General features: G+C 45.0%; 1 protein-coding gene across 1 annotated transcript; it reads left to right on the forward strand.

The window, feature by feature from the left end:
• Nucleotides 1-1,857: 1,857 nt before the first annotated feature.
• On the forward strand, nt 1,858-9,532 carry usp49 (ubiquitin specific peptidase 49). The gene is made up of 7 exons (XM_036531654.1): nt 1,858-2,264; nt 3,712-3,849; nt 4,271-5,776; nt 6,985-7,192; nt 7,907-8,015; nt 8,439-8,644; nt 9,387-9,532. The coding sequence occupies exons 3-7, from the start codon at nt 4,334-4,336 to the stop codon at nt 9,494-9,496; spliced, it is 2,076 nt and encodes a 691-aa protein (XP_036387547.1). The 5' UTR covers nt 1,858-2,264; nt 3,712-3,849; nt 4,271-4,333; the 3' UTR covers nt 9,497-9,532.
• The last annotated feature ends 7,691 nt before the right edge of the window (nt 9,533-17,223 follow it).

The following is a 17,223-nucleotide window of genomic DNA, read 5'->3' on the forward strand; positions in this document are numbered from 1 at the left end:
GGTTAAATGAATGCTCATGAAAGTTCTTGTGGTGTCAGAGGAACAGCCTCACTTGAAACGGCAAACGCAACACTTTTTGTGCAACAGTACATGTGCAGTGAATGCAGACCTACTACTGCAGGACTACTGAAAGGGGAATTAAGAATGAAGTATCCCTTGTTGACAAATGGATCAGTAATTTTTTTAAAACTTGCAGGCAGTAACGTGTTACATATGATGAAGCGTATTGGTTATGCAGCAGCAGTGAGGATCAAAACCACTGCATCTCTTTGAAGGGGAATGCATTCCCAATTTTTCAGTATATTTGGTCAAGGCTTACGTTTAATAAGATGGTGAGCTCCCCAGAGGGATTTGAGAAGATGGAAATTTGAAAAATGAACCCGGAACCCTGTGGCTATTTTATGATAGTGCAGTAACTTCACAGTCTAGTTTTGGGAAATTTCTAGCTTTATCATGCCCTCAAGGTGATTTGGTGTGAGTCTGGCCCTTATTATGCCTGGTTGTATTACAGATTTACATTCAAAAAGTTTACAACTATACCCATTGCAATCAAAATAAATGAAAACTCATACAGACAAATTGGTTGTCTTGTCAAAAATGATCAAAACTGAAACCCTTTGGCACAAAAACCTGAAACCGATTTATGGTGTGAATCTTTTATTCATAATAATACACGCAAGACAAAGACATCCAAATAAAATTGCGAATAAAGTATCTCAAACTTAAAAGCTGAAAAGAATAGCGATAAAGTAATCACAACACAGGGGTAACATACAGGTCGTTGCGTAAATGCCGGTGACAGTAAATTGAATTGAGTAAATGGAGCATAAACCGTAGGGAAGTGAGGAGGACGAGAGGTGTATCTCAGGAAATGTAGGGAAAGACGGCGCGGACAGCTGTTCATTTCTCTCCTGCAGCTCACCTCATCAGACTGTACCAGGGATCACCTGACCGGGATCAGCCACAGACCTGATCAGTGAGCGCCCTGTGCGCTGTTCGCACCGCCTAGCTAATGGAGCGCACAGACAGCAGCTATTATGTAATTTATGGATTTGTTACTCGGGAATTATAGTTCTAAAGGTGTTGAGACAGATGTGTTCCTTGCTTAGTTTATAAAATGTAATTGTATCCGCAGCTCTGCGTTACCTTTTAGGGAGTTATGTTCCCGAACCGTCTGTACTCTGCTGCGTCTATTTGTATTTTGCATTTGTATTTTCTAAGGATAATCTTCCTGGATATGGGCCTCTGGAGTGAACGAAGGAGTCATTTCGTGTTTATAACCAGTGGCTTCAAACAGTAGAAAAACTCATCTTCAAGCCGCACAACTTTTCTGACCGCCTGGACAAGATGAAGCAAATTCTGTGGGCGGAACACCTTGGCATCGTCATAAAGCATGCAACCAATCACAAACGAAGTATTTGTTCTCCGCCGGGTAGGTCTGCCTGCTGGCCTGGGAGCCGACTACTAACACTTCTACGTTTCCGTGTAGCTACCCGCTTTGCCCCTTGAACGATGAAGACATTTTTTTCCACTAGCGCTTTCATCTCAAAAATCGCAAAATAGACACAGTTAACCTATAAACCTTGTTTTAGTCCTGACTGAGTCGCCCACAAGCCGTGTACATTGTAACGTCTCAATACACTCTCTTCCGTCATACTGCGATGATTTAAAAATATGCCACAGAATAAATCGGTGCTTATCAAACGCTCAGGAGTTCGGTTATAAAGCCGTCCTACTCACGGGATGATCGACACTTCACGGACCAATGGGAGCCAAAGGTTGCCGGAAGATTGATCACTTTCAATCCAATCAGAGCGACTTAGTATTAAGCCTCAACTAGTTCGGTTGTCTCTAGGTCGGTGACAGCTCGCGCGTGTAGATGATGGCGGTAAATAAAAGCCAGCTATAGACTATAAAAATAAATAAAACGACGACTATGTTTCTCAAAAGAAATAGCATGCAGTAATTACCTAGATGCGGTCAGTGTGTTTTATTGTCATGGAGATGAGTTTATAACCTCTTAAAGTTAAGGGGGTTTTTTTCTTTAAGAATCAGTGACTTTAATCTGGGTTGACCTCCTGTTGTTTTGTTCAGAGATTAACATGAAAGTTGATTTTTTAAATAGTATTTTTGTAGTAACGTTATTTGTTCTTTGGCAATCGCACCGCTGCGTTTTCTGCCAGCGTGTTGTCGCCGACTAGAAGTTGACGAGTGAGTGTCGGGGAAAGAGTTTTAGCTACGGTCTGAGAGTGGTCTTTGTTCTGGTAAGTAGCTAGCCAGCTAGCTATTGATATCGTCTGCATTGTCTGGTAGTTAAATAGCTGAACACTTCCATATTAGCGAAAGGACATGTTTAACAAGTACAGACAGTAGATTTCCTCTCATTAGTTAGCCAGAAACATATTTTTAAAAGTCGACAGGCCGTGTAACAGAAGGCTATTTAAAACAGTGTTCAATAGGTTAGCTATCTAGCTACCCGAATAAACCGAGTATTTTACTAGCTAGGTAGCTGGATGACTGTCTTAGTCTAGCAATTAACTAGTCCAGCTGGCTAGCCGCCTCGCAAACACAGTGATTAGTCACATCAGTGATTTGAAAGTTTTGTGCCAGACAAATTCAGCTCCACCTGCATTAGCTTCCTACATAGAAAGCAGTTGGCTACAATGACTAACGTAAGATTAGATAACCACCCGGCTTATTAGATGACTAGCTATTTAGCCTGCCGACAGTCTGAATTAAATAAATAGTCTGGCGAGCTACTAAGGTTACATCTCAAATAGACAGCACTAACGTGTGTTGGCAACATACCAGCGCTCCTGTTGCTCACGTAGTCTACCTATAGCTAGTTAGCTAGCTAACGTTACCCAGCTAACTACCATTTCAGGAGTTGCTATAGTTAAGATGTTTTTCCCTCCTTGTCTGTTTCGTGGTTATTAAAAATAGCTGGCTCGTAGTTATCGAGTTAGCACAGCTAGATCTAGATCTGAGTTTTCGACAAGTTTTTTTTTTCTTTTTTTTAGTGTAACGAGTTAGGAAGCAGTCAAGGTGTTCGTTCTCGTGGAACTATCCTTTCTAGCGAGTCAGTTGAACTGAGAACTATGACGACGCTTAGCTTAAGTAACGTTTGTGTGATTTTTCATGTAGCGTGAAAGGTGTATGATTAAATACATGTTTGCGAGCGTTACGTTAATAGAGAGCTACTATAATGATCCTCCAGATGCGCTCATGACCACTTCGGTGCCGCCGACTCTTTAAAAAGTCTCGCTCAGTCAGCGCGAAGTTGTGGTCATTTCCTTGATTATGTCAAGTTGTTTTTTTTTTTTTTTGCTTGCGAGCTTTGTGGAAACAGTTGGTCTTATGGCAGGGGATTAAGAAAAGAGTTTTAACAGTTTAACTCGGTTCACATTGAAACTAGCTTCATGAATTGGTTGCCGGTTTGAGTTGTGAAGACATTGACTGATTTACAAAAGAACTAACTAGTGAGCCCCCCCCCCCCCCCCCTTCACACACACACACACACACACACACACACACACACACACACATACAAATAACGACGTTTCTGCGGCGATATTGGGACAGGTCACGCATTCTTTTCCCTCAGAATGTCTGGAGGTTTCTTTAGCAGGTTGTACTCATTTTCTTCCTTCCTCCCTTCCTTCCTTCCACCCCATGGCCCTTTCTCCTCCTTCCTCTCTTTCTTTTGTGCAGCAGTGTACACGTTTTCCTGGAAAACTTGGGAGTAGGTGGATGGATGTGAATCCCAGACCGGTGTGTCCAGGAGCTTTCTAATGTTGCAATGTTGACAGTGCTCACCCGTGTCAAAGCGTACAGAAGGCTGTTTTCGCTGTAAGTTGTTGGCTCGCCACGCGCTACTTGACCACACACCTCCCTTCTCTTTATCTCAGTGAGGACATGCACTTCACCTTTTGCTCATGTGAAAGCTCACCTATTGTATATCATTTCCTTTTGTACTGCCCCCATTGACAGTCGTGTAACATGCACTGTGGCACGGTGTATTGTGCTAGACTTTCCTAGTGAATGAGGCATCCTACATCCCTGTTGTGAAGTGCTTTGAGATCCTTAGATTAGAGGTGGTATGTGCTGTAAATAGTATCAGCAGTCGTCATCACCCAGGGGAATTTTACTGATTCCATCAGGGCAGAAATGCAGTAATGGTAGTCGCCATAGCCATAGTGTGATGTTAATCGAGCCATGTCTCTTTCAGTTGTTTGACTCCGAGTGTTGTGGCTGCTGTCCCCCCCCACAGCATGAGCCTTTGCCTGGTGCAGGGGCGCGCGTCCTGATCGAGAGCACATGCGCATGCGGGCAGATGGATCGCTGTAAGCATGTGGTGCGCCTCCGCCTGGCGCAGGATCACTCCATCCTCAACCCGCAGAAGTGGCGCTGCGTGGACTGCGCCACCACCGAGTCGGTGTGGGCCTGCCTCAAGTGCTCGCACGTGGCCTGCGGCCGCTACATGGAGGAGCACACGCTCAAGCACTTCCAGGAGTCCCGCCACCCGCTGGCCATGGAGGTGCGCGAGCTGGACGTCTTCTGCTACGCCTGCGGGGACTACGTGCTGAACGACAACGCCGAGGGCGACCTCAAGCTCCTGCGGGGGGCGCTGTCGACCGTGCGCAGCCCCGGCCGCCGCTCCATGCGCTCGCTGACGTCGGCGGGAGGCGACCCGCCGGGGGGCGCGGAGGGCGGGCGGGACTGCGGCGGCGGCGGCGGCGTGGGCGGGGCGCGGCCCTCCATGCAGGCGGCCCTGCGGCACCGGCGGCGGGCGCTGCTGGGGAGGGCGCTGCGCACCTGGCTGGGCCGGCAGCGGGCGGAAGAGAGCCGGCGGGAGCAGGAGGCCGAGCGGCAGAAGGAGGAGCTCCGGCGGAGGCGGCAGGAGGTGAAGCGGCGCCTCCTGGAGGAGCTGGCGAGCGTGCCGCCGAGGAAGAGCGCGCGGCTGCTCACCCAGCTGCCCCGCCGCACCGCCCTCGTGCCCCGCAAGTTCCGGGACCCCCCGGAGCGCGTGCCCCCGCCCCCGCGTCCGGCGCCCCTCATGGGCCTGTCCCGCAAGCCCCTGGGGAGCGGCGGCGGCCGCAGGTTCCGCCGCTACTACTCGTCCTACGCCGTGTCGCGGCGGAAAGTGACGCCGGGCGTCACGGGCCTGCGCAACCTGGGCAACACCTGCTACATGAACTCCATCCTGCAGGTGCTGAGCCACCTGCAGAAGTTCCGGGAGTGCTTCCTCACGCTCGACCTGTGCGAGACCGAAGAGCTCCTGGCCAAGACGAACCGCTCTCAGGGCACCAGGGGGGTGTCGGGCGGCGTGGTCAACCACGCCGTGCCCGGCGGGGGGCTGGGGCGCGTGGAGAAGCTGGGCGGAGGGGGTCTGTCTGCGGCCGGCAAGCAGAGCGCCCCGCCCAGCCTCAGCGCCGCCGAGCTGGTCCAGCCCAAGGAGCCGCGCTCCTCCACCCGCCAGCAGATGTCACTGTGCCACGAGCTGCACACTCTCTTCAGGGTCATGTGGTCGGGCCGCTGGTCGCTGGTGTCGCCCTTCGCCATGCTGCACTCGGTGTGGAACCTGATCCCGGCCTTCCGCGGCTACGACCAGCAGGACGCCCAGGAGTTCCTGTGCGAGCTGCTGGACAAGGTGCAGCAGGAGCTGGAGTCCGAGGGCACCAAGCGCAAGATCGTCATCCCCATCTCCCAGAGGAAGCTCTCCAAGCAAGTGCTGAAGGTGCTCAACACCATCTTTCACGGACAGCTGCTCAGCCAGGTGAGTAGACTGCAGGCGTGTGAAAGTGTGTGACAGTCAACTAACAAACTCAGTGATGGGTGAAGCTGGCGGCTTACTGTGTATTTGCTAACACGGGCTGAACTCTTTAACTCTAACTCTGTGAACCCAATGAAAGGAGTAAGATGTTGCACCACAAGAGCGCTTCAAAAGATATACGTTGTTCAAATCCAGTGTAGTTCTAAGAAATCATTAGCCACTGTTTATTTTGACTATTTTTTTTTCCTAACCAAGTTCAGAAGTTTCTTCTACCCAGAATGAGAACTCATTTTAACACAGCAAATTGTTTTGATGAACCAGAGGGAAAATTCACCAAAATTCTTAATGTAGATTATTAATCCATGTATACCTGGATATGTTGGTCCACCTAGTACTCGCTATATTACAACAGAATTGCAGAAAATGGTAGATTAAGAAATTAAGCAGTTCTCAGTTGCAGTGTCTTTGCTTTTCCTTGTGTAGTGTTTGTTAGGAAACTAAATAAAGGAAGTTTCATTTGTATGGCTACATACTCTGCACAACAGAAATGTTTATGTGTAAGTCCAAGTCTCCCTAAACAAAATGAATACTGTTTATACGAATGTTTCCACTAAACAAAGAGTGATTTTAGGTCAGTAATGGGGGAAGATGGCGTGAATGGGGCAGAGACTGGCTGTGTGTGGTGTCACACAGGGCAGGGAGATTGCTTTTTAGGTTGAGGTGTGAAGTTGAAGTGGTTCATTGGCAGAGAGAGAACTCAAACAAACAATGTTTTTGCTAGCTGATGTTACTTGGTGAACAAGTCAGCACGTGGTTCATTCAGTTCTTTGAATCATAATGTGTAGCCAATTAAAACCTCCTTTTCAAACTACTGGACACAACATTTTAGTAGCTAAATGGCTGTGTGGTGGGCATTTTCTGCCAAGATGGCTAGTGTTAGTGCTAGCAGTACAAGGCCATGAGATGAGTATTTGACTCAGATGAGACTGCAGCAGTAATTTGAACTGAATGTGTGTAGATAATGTGCAATTTATTCATGGATCAGAGCCAACATGGAGCTCTAAAATAATCCCTTGATTAATCCCAAACTCGTCAAACTAAATCCTCTGTTTAACATGTAGCCTCACACATTGAGCTGCAGTGTGCCTCTCGGCACCAGGATCCCTGTTCCTCACTCTGTCCTTCGGTCCGTCCACCCCCTCCCCCTGCAGGTGACTTGCCTGTCCTGCGACTGCAAGTCGAACACGGTGGAGCCGTTCTGGGACCTGTCTCTGGAGTTCCCGGAGCGGTACCACAGCATGGACAAAGGGGCCGGCTCGCTGGCCTACCACCGCAGCTGCTCCCTCACCGAGATGCTGGCCAAGTTCACCGAGACGGAGGCCCTGGAGGGGAGGATCTACGCCTGCAACCACTGCAACAGTCAGTAGCAGGACCAGCGGCACGACCCGTGAAACTTAGTGGGGAAGATAACCAGTCAATGAAAGGGTTTGGTTGAACACGCGAAGCGTGTGTAATTGGCATTTCATTGGTGCAGAGACTGTCTGAACCAGGCCCACCCAGTGGATGTTTTGAATCTATGAGTGAGGGGAAAAAGCAGTGAAAATGTTTGATGGACATGGTAAATATGTATAAATCAGTCTACTTGACCTGGCCCTCCTACCTTCAGATGTACACTCCCTGGGGTTCATTTTCTAGAGGTTACTGACCTTTAACAGAAAATACTAAATTTCATTCCAAAATCCAGTTAGACATGTCAGTTGATGTTACGTTATAGCCTGCTGATGGTATTTTTTCCAGAGAACATTTTTACACGCTCCTTTAAGTAACGAACAGAAGGTAGCTTTTTGTTAATGTCAGGTTTTTATCGATCAGGCAATGTGAAAATGTGATGTAGTGTAGCCAAGGTGTCTACGTAATTAAGAGGCTGAGCTGTACAATGCATCTGTGAACATGTCCAAAAACCTCATTGTTTCGGCAGTGTTACAGGGAAGCAGTAAGTCCGCCCGTACAGTGGTGCTGTGTGTCTTCACTTTGGCGCTCAGTGCTGGGTCAGGTTTAGTGTGTGTTCCTGTGTTCCGGGAGTGAGGTGTAATTGTATGTGTTTTAATTGTGTAATTGTGCTTTGACCGACAGGGAAGAGGCGGAAGAGCTCTCACAAACCGCTGGTTCTGACGGAGGCGCGGAAGCAGCTGCTTATCTATCGGCTACCTCAGGTCCTGCGGCTGCACCTCAAGCGATTCCGGTCAGTCCCATCCGGTCAACTCTGTCACCTGCCTCCCCCACTGCTCCATGTATCACATACCTGTACCAGCTGTTCTTTACCTGCATAAACCGCACTTTATACCAAAATGGGTTTTTGGACCTGTGCTTTCACGTGTGACCTGGGTCATAAGACATTGCCTCAGATTTGAGCATTTGAAGAAGTTGTTCAAGTGTTGCCTCTCTGTGAGCACACACAAGTTATTTAAGAGAAGTGGTGAAGGTGTGATATTCACCCCTGAGTTGTAAATTCTTATTTAATGTGCAAAGACACTTTTTATATGGTTAGCCCTATTCGTCAGTGAGACAGAATTGCCCTGTCAAAACCCATTGAACCCCTGGCCCTGAATTTACACAGTCCTGTCCAAAACTGGCCTTTTTTGTTTTGCCTGCCTGTGTGTTGCAGTTGGTCGGGCCGGAACCACAGGGAGAAGATTGGGGTCCACGTGGCGTTCGACCAAGTGCTGAACATAGAGCCCTACTGCTGCACAGACTCCCTCTCCTCGCTGCAGAGGGAGGGATTCACCTACGACCTCTCTGCTGTTGTCATGCACCACGGCAAGGGATTCGGCTCAGGGCACTACACTGCCTACTGCTACAACACTGAGGGCGGTGAGTGGACAGGTGGGGGGGGCAGGTACACAAGGCTCAGATGAGAAGATGGAGGGTGAGTGGGACACCAGGCGGGAATGAACTGCAGTGAAAGGGGCCAGGAGGGAGTTGTAAACTCTGAAGTATCCACGGTGCAGTTGATTCTATGGCCAGTTTTCAGTGGACCAAGCAGGATTACACACACACCTTTTCCTTGCACAGTGTCTGGATCTGTGCCTGTCCTTTGACTCTCACTCATTCTTAGAAAGTTAAAATAAGTTCCTCTTCAGTGAGAGGCAAGAATTTTCACAATGAGGAAGGGGATGTTGAGAGTAAAATATTTTATTTATTAAAATTATAGATGATATGCAAGGGTCCACATATTTTAGTTTCATCACAGTTGAATATTGCAGTTAAATATTCCCAGACTAGAACTTATTAGCAATGAAGGGGATGAAGGTCATATTCTTGTTATAAAGGTAATGGAGATGCAAAATCGGAAGGAGGCACTACATGAGTGCGAAGAAGGAGGGTCTAAATGAAGTGTGGGGGGGGGGGTAAAGAAAGGAGTGATGAGAGGTGAAGTCATTTTTGTCTGATATAGTGTCTGCAGCAAGTTCTGTTTCAATATCTACTGTGATGATTAGAAACCAAAGCATATGAAATTGCAAGATTTTAGTTAAAAGCTTCAAGCATAGCTGCAAGATACAGGTACATCTCCAGACGTGTAATGTTTTTTTTCCCACCCTCTCCTAACGGGCAGGTTTCTGGGTTCACTGTAATGACTCGGAGATGAACGTCTGCAGTGTGGAGGAGGTGTGCAGCACTCAGGCCTACATCCTGTTCTACACTCAGAGATCCGCCGAGGCCTGACCACCACTCGCCGCCCCGCCCCGCCCTTCCCCCACCTCCAGCCCCCCCATTCCCTCCCCGCAAGGGCCTACCTGCCCCCTTGTGTGTCAGCTGATCTGGCGGGGTGGCACAAGCAGTGAGTAGTGCAGTTTCTCCGCAGGTCTCTCCACTTGAACAGAACTCAGTGGTGGCGTGGGCCACACCCACTTTAACAGACTTTTTTTAGGAGATTTTGAGATTGGTGAGATCAGACACCCAGAGCCGACCTTTGGCTCGTGATTTATGTAAAGACGGTGGGAGGGGGGGAGGGGAGAGGGGGCGGGGGCGGGGTTTGCAGGGCGATTTTAGCGTTATGAAGATGGCAGTCAGTGTGCCCCTCTGCTCACAGTAAGAAGCTCAGAATCAGGCTGAACGGTTAGATTAACGGGGGTCTTCACACCTTAAGTGGGCATTGGAGCAATATAAACGACATCATGACCGAGATGAAATTCAGGAATAATTCTTCAACTTTTTACTGGAATGTTTTCTACTCTGCTGTTTTGGGTTTTTTTTATTGGAGTTCTTATCAATGTCTTGTAGACAAAAGATGTAATATTGCTGTCCTTGATACGGAAATTAAAATGGCTTCATGCACTGTAAATTACAGAATAAACCCCATGGCAATGAATGTCCTGCTTAATTGGAGGCAATACAGCTTTACCTCTGTTCTGCGTTGAGACCCAAACAGACCTGTTTTGTGGCTGGCTGCTGGCTTCTAACCTCCTGTCCTGTATTGTAAGAGCACCAGTCGTCAGATTTAGGAGTCCCACGGGACTGCCTAAAAAAAAGAGACAATTAAAAAAAAAAAAGAACTTTCTCAAGGTTTCTCTCGTCATTTTCTGAGTCAGTATTTCTGCCAGCTGTCGAAGATTTCAGAGATTAACAAACTGCAGAGGGTGTCTTTATCCCCGACCATCTTGCAGTGTTACCACAGCGCTGCTTCAAACTGCCCCCCTGGAGGTAAATGTGGACCGATTTCAAGTCAGTCACAACGCTTGATTTGAAACTTTTCGATTGGGTGAAATGGGCAGTGCGCTTTTGGTTTGAGGCTTGGTTCGCAGGTGTGCTCGTGTACCTGTGTGTTGGCATGCATTTAAATCAGCTGAAAATCAGCTGTTTGGTAGATGAAAGAGACAAATTCTGCGTAAATGTAACATCACTTAAAGCGACTATGTAACATGATTATTTGTGGCCAGAGGGTTTTGTGTTCACATGCACAGGATTCATATGGAATAAACAGAAATGTTATAAGTATGCAACCATGCAGCCTAGCCAAAATGCTCAGATGGCATAGATGGTGTTGTATGTGTGAGATGCAGCATTTTTCCTGTCAGTCTGAAGGTAACAGCACAGGAAGTTTATTCCAAAGGCAGCTCTTTTTGGTGCTTTTACAGTCTTGTTTAAGGTGCTTTGAATAATGTAATAGCAGTCAGCGGATTGTGCTAACCCAATACAAACAAAAGAACTTCAGGTGATTATCTGAATCTATAGTGATGTATCATTGCAGCTACACTATACTCAGTGTCTGAATGACCCAAACCAAAACTAGGGAACAGCAGGAATCTGCAGAAAACTCAATGGAAATATCCAGAAGAAACCAAGCAATCCATGATTAAGTTAATATATAAAAGTCTGACATGTATGAATATTTTCAACAACAAGATGTGAAGACTTGGTTTTGAAAAGAGTTTACTGTTGGCTGTCAAAAGGTGACTCCAAACCAGGATAACAAGGTAGTCGTTCTGCCACAGTTCTTTCTGAAAATCAGGCACTCCCTGTAGCCTCGCACATTGAAACTGGCACAAGGCTGAGGCTGAGAGGGAGTAAGAGAGGCTGAGAGGGAGTAAGTTTAAATTCCCTCCTCGCCTAGTTTCATGGACATGTCTGCTCGCCCATGGGCATCAGCGTGGAGGAGGCTCTGTGCGGATCGACTAGTCTTTGGGTCAGCTTGGCTGTGTAATGTGATCATCCTCATCTTCAGACATAAAGGCGAGCGGATTTGTGCCTTCGCCTCCTCCTGGCCCGACGCTCAGGCGGCGAGCGTCCTGACCTCAACTGCCTTTCAAAAAGCAACAGCACGGGGGTGTCGGCCGGTGTTAGGTGTAGTTGGTCTTTTTCGCCTTTTATAGCCCGCATTACAATTTACAACCAGTAACACCCTCTCCCGCCACTCTCCAAAACTGTTTGTTTGGGCGCTCAGTTAAATAAAAGCGAAGCCTAAAGATTGGTCGCATGTGTCCGGGGGAATCGATCAGTGTGCATTGATCAGTTCAGGCGAACGCATTGAACAGCAGCTGAAAGAGACGAGAGTGGTCAGAGTGAACGGGGAGAGTGCAGCTCGTAAATACTGAAAAGGTGAGGTGAGGCGGCTCTGCGAAATCGTCGCTTCTGCTGATGAGCTCCGTTGTGAGTCCGTTATCTCGCAACAAAAAAAAAAAATCCCCGGAGACCGTAAACAACACCAAATCAAGGCAAATCGATGTTTTGATTACAGGCAACAGGAAGCCGCTGCCTCCCCTGCCATGGGAGAGCGTTTTCCTGGCACACGCAGTCTCGATGACCCGACCTCCTGGAAGCGCTGAGAAATTCTTAGAATGTACAGGGTCTGAGGCATACACAATAGACCGTCCCAAATGCCACATCACGGCGGTCCTTTTTCAGTGATAAGTATTTACTCATGCTGAGATCTGGTCTCAGTACTGATAGTGCTTCATGTTTAGTGCTATTAGGTATTGCAGTGTGTGTCTGTTAGTGTCAGAGTACTCCCCACAAAACTGGACATAGAAATACAGGGGAGGTGACCATTAAAGAAGAGTTTTCGATGGCTAGCTAGCTGCACCTAGTTACTGCCTTTGTTTACTTTTTCTAATTATAAATTTGACAATCCTTGGCTTATTTGAATTATGACTGTTAAGGCAGTCTTAAGTATTACATAAATGTAAGGTTTATGCGGCCGTGCACAAAATGATTGTTCTGCTGTCTTTGTGTACGCCACAGAAAGACGAAAACATGGCAGCATGTTAATTGTTTTCTATATTGATCATTTATTTTTGTATGTGAATTTCCGTAATTTAATGTCAGATTTTATTTCTTAATGATCTTATCTTCTTTCAGTTTCTCTGTGACCAAATAAAGTTGCTGACCTTTATCTGATGAGACTGAGAGACTAGTATTAAGACAAGACTGAAACAGCTATGTGTACATGTGTATTACATCTCAACAGAATGTCTGTATACTTGTGGTCGAGTGAGTTTCCAACAAATTGCACCTCATAAACAAACACCCTGCCTCCAGCCTCACACAGTGGAGATACAAAAGGAACAGCACAAGCTCTACCGGTCAGCTTTAAGCATGTCCCTTTAAGCATGTCTGACTTTATTGCCTTAAATACTTTCTAGATGTGTGAAATCTTACATTGGCTACCATAAAACCATTCTATTTTAATATCACCTCTACAAAGCTGCACACACGAGAAGTAAAGACTGTGAAAAGTAAGTGTGTACTACTAGGCGCAAAACCACTATGTTGAAAGTGGGGGAAAAATGTAGATAGTCTTTGTTGTGGCTGGCTACTGCCCAGAGTAGTCATGAGTTTTAATAGAAAAAAATATTAAATAAAATTTAATAGTTATAAAAACAACTGCTTCTCCAGAGTTGCTGCCAGCCTTGTGAAAGGTTATTCCTTTAACTTGAACATGAAACCGTTAAGATTATCTTCATATTCATCTGACTGCTTTCACCTGTTTCCAGAATTTCCCCATGGTGTGCACTGATGTAGTCAATTTCTGTGTCATTGCCAGCCAATTCACTAGAAAAAAAAAAAAATATGATCCAAAAGGATTACACTATCACACTGACATTTCAAGATGATTATTCTCGAGTTGAAATATGTTCAGTAAACCCACACTGATGCTAATATCCTAAAATTTATCAGATGATTTATCAGCAATTTTAAGTTTGGGGAGAACTTGTTTTTCTAATGCTTGGAAACAAGAAAGCTAATGAATGACATGTGACAAGTTAGAATTCTGTCATGGATGCCATGACTTTGGCTTAGGTCCTTCACTGCTGAGGGTGAGTTTTTTGAAAAGCAAATATTTATGTTCCAGAAGTATATTGAACATGCCTGGCAGCCTAACTCTTGAGTTTTCAATGCCAGTGGGGACCCATACAATCTAGATGCTCTCAGAGAAATCCACTGTCTGAGAGTAACACTGAAGAACAGTGTACAAGGGGAATCCATTTCTTGGCATGTTTTCCTGGCTTGTTTTATCTATCTGTATCCTGTGGTGTGTCCTAACTGTCCAAATTCTGCGTAGTATGGGATGACTACATCAAGCCCTAGAGTAAAGGGCTTGTAACTACATTTGAGCCACTTTTGTTCACACTCAGTTGTATAGTAAGTAGAACCGGCAGCTGATGGCAGGCTGGCTGGTGTGCAGCTGCACTTGTGCTTGTGACACAACACAACTGCATATGTTAATAAACACAGAATGCACAGCCATTAGTACAAATTACTGCCACAGTGATTTCAGAGCAGCAGGAAATAATACAGGACATTATAGCAAGGGTGTGACGTGTGTGATTCGATTAGGTCCTATGTCTAAGTCGTCTGTCAATTGCATCCACAGCTCATGCTGTTGGACAACATATCTTAATCAACCATTTCCATTAGATGTGACTGTGGTGACCCACCACCTGGTACAAAATGGAAATGCATCCGAAAGGCATCAGCATATTTTACATGGTGTCCTTACATTTTTCTCTTTCGCGCTGAATAGTTATCCGGTATATTTTTAAGTCACCTCCAAAACAGCAAGCTTTCGTTTTTCATTTTTATTGTTCTAAAAACTACATCTTAAAAAAGGATGCCTATGACAAAGTGCCACTTTCATATCCAAAGACAAGAACAAAACAAGATTAAGCACTCCAGACAAAATAAAGTGTTCAAGCAAAATACACGGACACTTGACATTTGGCCACCAGGGGGTGCTCATGGGTTAGAGATACAGTACTTTGCCCCAGTTTATTTACAGGAAAGACCAGCCAGGTAAAATTTCACACAGTCATACTCATCATAAACCCCATACAGTTAAATACATTCTGTTCAGCTGAATAGCTCCAGTTATAAATACCACCAAAGTGGTACAAGCTCCATTCCGTCATTAAATATTCTGTACTTTAAAATATTCATATTTTTTCTGCTACATTCAAAATATCCTCTTTTATAATGTATTGTAGGTGTATATAACTCTTAAGTTAAAGGGCACCTAGAGTGGCTCTCTGAAAAATCTTACCTTTTAAAGTTCCAATTACATATAATAATATTACACATTATAATAATCTAATAATTATACTTTAAACCTAGGAAGAATCTGTGATAGGATGTCCTAAACATAGACAAACGAAGTGGCTTGTGCAATGCTGATGATTAAGCATTGTTTCGTATAGTATGTCTAATCTAGCATCACTTTCGTTTAGAGAACAACCCTAGGTGAACTTTAAGGCCTATTCATGCGCATAGAAAGCAGACAGCATTATCAAAACCACCTATTTTTGTCCCGAATACAGACCAGCAAATTTCACTTTATATCCACCAACAGTATTTGTGTTACATGACTTCTGTGGCATTTGTGAAATAGTAAAATAATACAACTTGGTCAGCTGAGTATAATTCATATAATTCATGATGTCAACTTGCACAGTTGATCGTTTGGCACTGCTGGCTTTTCTCCAATGTGAAAGGGGCCCCCAACACCCCTGAAAAGCATCAGAGTTGGAACCCTGTCTGCTTCAAACATTCATTTGTTTAAATCACCCTTTCTCATAACTACCTTGAATTGTCAATGCTTAGCATTCTCTGCTAGTCCAGTAACTCAGATCTTGGTAAAAGACGAAGGACCCAACAGTTAAAAAACTAAAAGGATGATGGCCTCATGAGCGTGTACAGAGAGACATAAATGTTATTGACGATGCCACTTTTGCAAGCTGTGTGCATTTACAAGCTTTGCATGGTATTCTAGCAGCTAGGAGCTAAACAATTATATAGAACAAAAGTTGGCAAGGTGTCGTTGCCATGAAATGCCAGCAGATGTGTTATAAAAAAAAACGTCCCTTCTTCATTGAGCATGTCCTGAAAATACAGTGCTAAAACCAAATATTCAAATTCATCACATCTACACCTGTGAAAAATGACAGTTTCATAAATAAAACATGCAGCCTTCCTTGACTACAGACATTGGTACACCCAATTGGCTGTTGCATCCATGGAGACCCCTCATTTACATGCATGAGTTTCATCATCATATCAATCAGCACTTCAGCAGAAGGGTTTCCATACAGCAGTCTGAAAAGGCCGGAACAATCCAATCAGGGACCAAATGAAACCTCCCACTGTGCTACTGTGCGCTGGATTTGACTCCGGCAATATTACATTACACCTTAAGTGGATGTGGCAGGGAATGGGCATATGTGAGTTAAATCAAAAATCCTTCAGAGTGGTATGTAAACAGCTCTGATCAGATTGCACTGATGATCTGAAGATATTAACCCCCTACTGGCCCAAAAGGGCAAAGCTTGGCTTGGCATCACACAATTGTAAACGGATGTATGAGTATCAACCCATACATGAACGTGCGTCAGCTTTATATGAAAACTCCTCTACTGAAGTTCGATCATAGAAATGTCTACTACTGTCCCACACAGCACCCCAGCGGTCACAGTGATGTATGCATTTCAACAGTTTTCTAATATTTCACAGATAAACATCTGTACTTATTGAGAAATAGATAAAAGTCAAGCATCTATTCCACTGTTTCACAGTAATTCACGAAGGTCAAGAGTATAAAATACCAATATTTACTTAATGTCTGCCGTTATGTCCTTAACCACTAGTTTTTAGCCATTTTGATCATAACAGACTGCTCGCTGTAACAATTGTACAGTATGTGTGTAGTCTACAAAATTGCTGTGGATTATTAGTGCATTATTCTTTAGAGTGTCTAGAGTACACAGCCTCATTGCAGTCCGTTGCCTTATTAAGTTTAGCGAGGCAAAAAAAAAAAAAAACATTTTTATTGAGATTGTGTCCATGTGTTACAATTTTATCAACACGGCATAGAATTAAAAAAAAAAATCAAGGTAAAGCATAAAAATAATCAATGCACAACAGGTGGGGGTAAAAAAAAAACAGGTGGTAGCTGAATAAAAGTTCTATTGCATTTCGGCTCATGACAAGCGCGCAATGTCAGTTTTCTGTTTGGAGTCTTTCCGCAGTGCTCACCGAATGAGGCGTGTGAGACCCAGCGAAGAACACAGGCAGGCTGATTTTTATTGCGGTATAATTAGCATCCACTGCTAGTATTTTATGACACGTCACACCATAGTGATCTTGAGCCTATTTAAAAGGAACATGACACAGGTATGTCGGATTAGGAAGCTGGTGAAAAATGTGGACACACGTCCCAAAAAATTTGAGTTGATGCAGTTTTCTTCTTAATTCTCCTTTACACTACCTATGTGGTAAACAAATACAGTTGTGTCAAAATGACGGTCTATTTTTGAGTCTTGGAGAAAACTCCCAAGTGCATTGCCATCTGATTCGTCAAAAAATAAAATAAATCGCGTTATAGTAACAGACATAAGAGTCAATCGATGTACCAACTAGTTTTGTTGTCTTCGTTAATGGAACAAAAAAGCGTACTCCGATTT

Source organism: Megalops cyprinoides, chromosome 6 (assembly GCF_013368585.1).
Source record: "Megalops cyprinoides isolate fMegCyp1 chromosome 6, fMegCyp1.pri, whole genome shotgun sequence".
Classification (NCBI taxonomy): domain Eukaryota; kingdom Metazoa; phylum Chordata; class Actinopteri; order Elopiformes; family Megalopidae; genus Megalops; species Megalops cyprinoides.